The sequence below is a fragment of the Cyprinodon variegatus genome, unplaced genomic scaffold (genome assembly GCF_000732505.1).
Source record: "Cyprinodon variegatus isolate N-32 unplaced genomic scaffold, C_variegatus-1.0 Scaffold230, whole genome shotgun sequence".
In the NCBI taxonomy this organism is placed as follows: Eukaryota; Metazoa; Chordata; class Actinopteri; order Cyprinodontiformes; family Cyprinodontidae; genus Cyprinodon; species Cyprinodon variegatus.
Window position 1 is genome coordinate 1018581 of NW_015150683.1, and position 4914 is coordinate 1023494.

A 4914-nucleotide genomic window follows, 5' to 3' on the forward strand; every position below is an offset into this window, starting at 1 on the left:
GTTTAATTTTGATGATTTGTAATCATCAAAATTAAACAAAATAAACATCTGAAATATATGAGTTTGTATGTAATGTATGAATATAATATACAAGTTTCACTTTTTAAATGGAATTACTGAAATCAATCTACTTTTTCATGATATTCTAATTTTATGACCAGCACCTGTAGAGATAGAATGAAGCAGAATGATGAAAAAGGGGGACCCTATGTCCTCCAGAAGTCTAATCAATCCTTATCTTCTCTTTTTTTTGCTACATTGCATCTAATTTTTAATCTGCTCTTTTTTGTCTCCAGTTGCTAGAGGAATACTTCCTGGATATTTCAGGCAGCATGGTGATGGCAGGTAGCCGACTTTGCATTTCTCCAGAGCCAGGCAAAGAGAGCCAGCAGTGGAGTGTCACACGGGATGGATTAGTTCGCACCAAGCTTGATGCAAATCTCATCCTGGAAATAAAAGGTCAGACACTTCCGTCTTTACTGAGTGATTAAACAGATCCATATAAAACAGGCATCAAGTGGCTTATTTTAATCTCTACATTCGCTCTTTGTATTGGGCTAAAATAATTTAAAGAACTACGTAATGTAGTATAATAACAAATACCAGTCTTTTTTTTAAAATATAGAGATTTTCCCCAACAGAATGAAATTAAAAGAATAAAATATATGTTTGTAGATCTTCTGTTCTCATCCCTAGCTTGGAAATAGTTAAAAAATATTTTTTAACATCATATAATACCATATCTTCTGGACTCTAAAATGCACCCAAAAAGTTTTTTTGAAAACTGGAAATTTACAAAGGGCTATAAGCCACTGATATCTACTAAACGGTCCCCCACCAAACCTGTAGGGGGAGCTCGCCCCAGGAGTAGGGATGAAGAAGAACGCTAGTTCTCATTAGCTTTGTCACTACCCGATCCGTCCCGGAAGCACGATCCATTCTGAACATGCGAGAACAGATATACATCCAGCTTTCCATACATAATGTAATGATGTTATTAAAATTACTTATCTCTATCCTAAACTCACTAAAGAATGCTAATACACATCTTTAAAAAAATATATTTTATGACTTTTGTGAGACAATTTTTATGCTTTTTACATTTTCTTCATTAAACTGCTTCTCTGATGTCATCATCAGACATGCTCAGAGCAGTCCGAAAAAATATGATTAAACCATGTTTATCTGCATTTTAGTTTTTTTCTTTCTTTAGATTACGCACTATATAGCATAAGGTTAAAACAAACAAAAACATAAAACTCAAAAAGACTAGATCTATGTTTAAATCCAAAGCCGAAAAAGTCAGCCGCGGAAGTAGCGTAGGATCCCATTTCCGATGCAGATCACGCAGAAAGGAGTGATAAAACAGAAAAGAATTTTAAGGCATTTATCTTCGCAGGAAATACATTATTAACCTTTAACACATTATATTTTAGTACATTTACTATTTTTGGAGAGGGAAAACGAAGTTTAAGTCTTTTTGACAAAATAAAATCGAGGGCGACCCGGATGTATATGTGGATGCGCAAATGAGCTGATGGCGAATGCGCAGAACGGATTGTGCTTCCGGCACGGATCGGGTAGTGACGAGAACTTCTAATGAAAGATGGAGCTTTGTTAGCTCTTTTTACTTTAGCTCTGCAGGAGTTGTGCCTTTTCTTCATTGATTCAACAGCTTTAATGCGGCAAATAAATGTTAGAATGTGTGAATGAAAGACATTTGTTCTCCGTAGTGCCTGCAGCCAGCCTGTGCTTTAGCTAAATAAAAGTCAGCCACTTCTTTTTTGATTTTTTACTTTGACTTCTGCCACCTTGCTGTTAGGAAAAAATCCACAGAAAAGCCTCACCTTCACATAAGCTGTGCCTCAAGCTTGGGGGAAAAAAAGAGCGGCTCATATTCCAGAAAATATGGTATCCTATAGACAAAAAATTTACTCTTCACCATTATTGTGTTTTTTTTTATGGAAACAGATTTGCTATAGCAGAAATTCAACAAAATGGATAACTTGTCTTTCATTTAAAAGTTATATTTTATTTAAGGCTGTAAACGACTTTTACTCAGCCGGACTGAAAGCAAAATGGCTCTTTTACAGGTTTCAGGCCCTGATTTATAACTTTGGTAGTTATAGTAATATTTTTCACTCTTCAATAAATGATTATAATTTGTAATTTATGACAAAAATATGCAAAGGTTTCACTGAGAATAAGTTTATCAGTTTATCTGTGTGCTGTCCAGCTCCTAGAGGTGATTCAAGTTGTTATCCAACAGCTCCACCTGCTGGTGTAAAAAACAGTGGTGCACCAACTACATGTACTCTACCATGTAGCTTTGACTAATCGAATAAATGGCACCATTAGATGGCAACTTTAAGCAATAAACCATTGCAAGGTTTTTGAAAGCATGGTTGTATTTTAACAGACAAAATATCTCTTCCAGGCGGTCATCAGTACGACAAGAACCAGATCATCCTGAACAACTTTGATGAAAGGAAGATGATCCAGAGGTGGACTTTAGAGATCCTGTGATCCGATGAGGTCTAAAAAAAAAAAAACTTTTAAAAACTGATTTTATGCACATGTCCCAGATATTTTCACTTTTTCTTGCTTGTAGATGAGCTGGTTACTGTTTCCAAAGAGGAATTGCATAAAAAGTTGCCTTTTTTAGCCATCTGCAAAATCACTTTGTACAAAAAGATGTAAGGAAAACCCTGCCCTGTTTCAATGCTGCATACCTTCATCATATTCTGGTGTTTTTATAACATTTTTTCAACAACCTCTCATTTTCATGTGAATTTATTTTTATGTCACAGATGTTTCGACATGCTAACACTCCAGAAAGGTTTTCCTTGTGTACATTAAAGTGATCTTTTGTAAAATTTTTATATATTTCTAGAACTCTCCAGATTTTGACAAACTGTGCCTCTTTGTTCTATTGTACATAATTTGCTTTAAATGTACAGGTTGATTTGAGATTGTAACAGAATTCCACTCAGAATGTTGTCCTGTAGTTGTTGTAAATATGTGAGAAAACATTTGGCGTTACAGGATGATAGAATTGAATAAAGATATGATTTTTCTGTTTTCTTGGATCTGTGCTCATTGAGATCTTCTTGAATACTTGCTTTTTCAGGGAATGTTTTCAGAAATAAAGTGAGGAAATCTATTTTTACATGAGTAAAAATGGGGGGAATCCTCTACCATTCATTAATTATTCTAATTTTAGTAACATTTTCTCCAAAATCTCACTTAAAGCTTAAAAGTCTGATATTAAATTAGAAGCTTTAACTCCAATGGCTAAGATGTCACTAATTTTAACAGCGACACAGGTTGCAGTTTGTAAAAGTCGAGGAATTTTGAGTAGATGATGGAAGAATGTTAATAAACTCATTCATAGCTTCCAAACTGTTTCCCTTACTCGTGTTCATTTTTTACCCACTTTCTACCATCAATGCCTTCCGTCTTGTTGTACTTCCTTAGCTATTTCTTTTGCCCCAGTTCTTTCTTCAGCCCACCCACCTTTACTTCCTCCTACCTTTCTTCTTTTATTGCTTCTCTCCTTTGCCGGAGGTACTTTTGCTCCTCCATTTCCTCCCTCATCTTTCCTTGCATCCTTCCTTTCTGCCCCGCTCATATTTTTTTCCTTGTATCTTGTCTTTTTCTCATTTTTTGTGATCTTAGAAAAGTTTGGCTGAAAAGACGTTTTGTCAAAATATTCAGCCTGATGAGGAAAACAAAAAAATACACCAAGATCTTGGGATTAAAGGTAATGATTAAAAATCAAATTGATTGATTCATTAATTCATTCAGTGTCACATTATTTAAAGGGGAAAAAAGAAGATGTGGTTAAAAAAAAAAAAAGTTGAAACTGTAAAGCTCTGCTGATATGATGTTTAGGCAATGAGAAAACCTGCACCACCTGCAGGGGGAACAATCAGGGACTGGTGCCCCGATCTATGGAAGCTTAAACTGGCTCTGGGGATGTGGAATGTCACCTCACTGGCAAGGAAGGAGCCTGTGCAGGAGGGGGAGCAAACTGACTGGAAGTAATCAGGCTTCCACACAGCCTGGACTCTAGAACCCAGCTCCTTGGGAAAAGGCTTGGCTCTCGAACAGGGTGGCCAAAAAAACTCAAGGGTGGCAAGGCTTCATGGTGGACGAGATCTGCCCTGAGTACCTAAGAGCGATGGACATCTTCAGGCTATAGTGGCTGACTCACTGGTTCGCTGGCTCCCTCCTGTTGAGACCTACAGCATCCACTGGTGAGGTTCACTGGGCTCTGACATCTTTGTAGGACGCTTGACACCTCCCTCGGGAGGTGTTTAAGGCCCGTCCCACCAGGAGGAGGCACAGGAGACGAACCAGGACACAATGGAAGAACTATGTCTCTCTGCTGATCTGGGAGAACTTTGGGCCCAGGTGTCTGAGGAAAGGGAAGTCTGAGAGTCTCTGCTGGGAATGCTTACCCAAATGAATGGGAAGATGACGACAATGTTTCAACTTAAAAAAAATAATAAAGCAGCAGCGAAAGCAGCAGGAGGATCCATTGAGGTATATCATTAGCTGCATGATTACTTTGTTCGGATATCTGCCCCCATTCTAAAGTGCAGCTAGAAAAAGTATTCATACCCTTTTAGATATTTTACCTTTTTTTAAATAAAGACAAGAAAAATCATTCAGTTTGTTACCATGTAACATGACTCTCATGCAGTAGCAAAGAACTGCATGACAGTGATTGGAGAAATGAAACTAGAAACACTTTCTGTAGGTATTACTTGTCATGAAAAATGATGTGAGAATATTTCTTTGATTATTTAAGAGAACCTTGATAAAACCATCAAGATTAAATGACCTAAAGAAGCTTTTTTTATTTTATTTTATTTTTTTTATTTCAAACAAATTATTTAAATATACCCA

The 4914-nt window shown here is 36.7% G+C and overlaps 1 protein-coding gene across 3 annotated transcripts in view; it reads left to right on the forward strand.

The window, feature by feature from the left end:
* Positions 1-2541, forward strand: part of aim1 (absent in melanoma 1) — a 60236-nt gene extending 57695 nt beyond the window's left edge. For all 3 annotated transcript variants that reach the window (XM_015381269.1, XM_015381270.1, XM_015381271.1), the window contains 2 exons: positions 297-459; positions 2438-2541. In XM_015381269.1, coding sequence (XP_015236755.1) covers positions 297-459; positions 2438-2526 — 252 coding nt within the window. In that variant the 3' untranslated portion in view covers positions 2527-2541. The remainder of the gene's footprint in view (positions 1-296; positions 460-2437) is intronic.
* The last annotated feature ends 2373 nt before the right edge of the window (positions 2542-4914 follow it).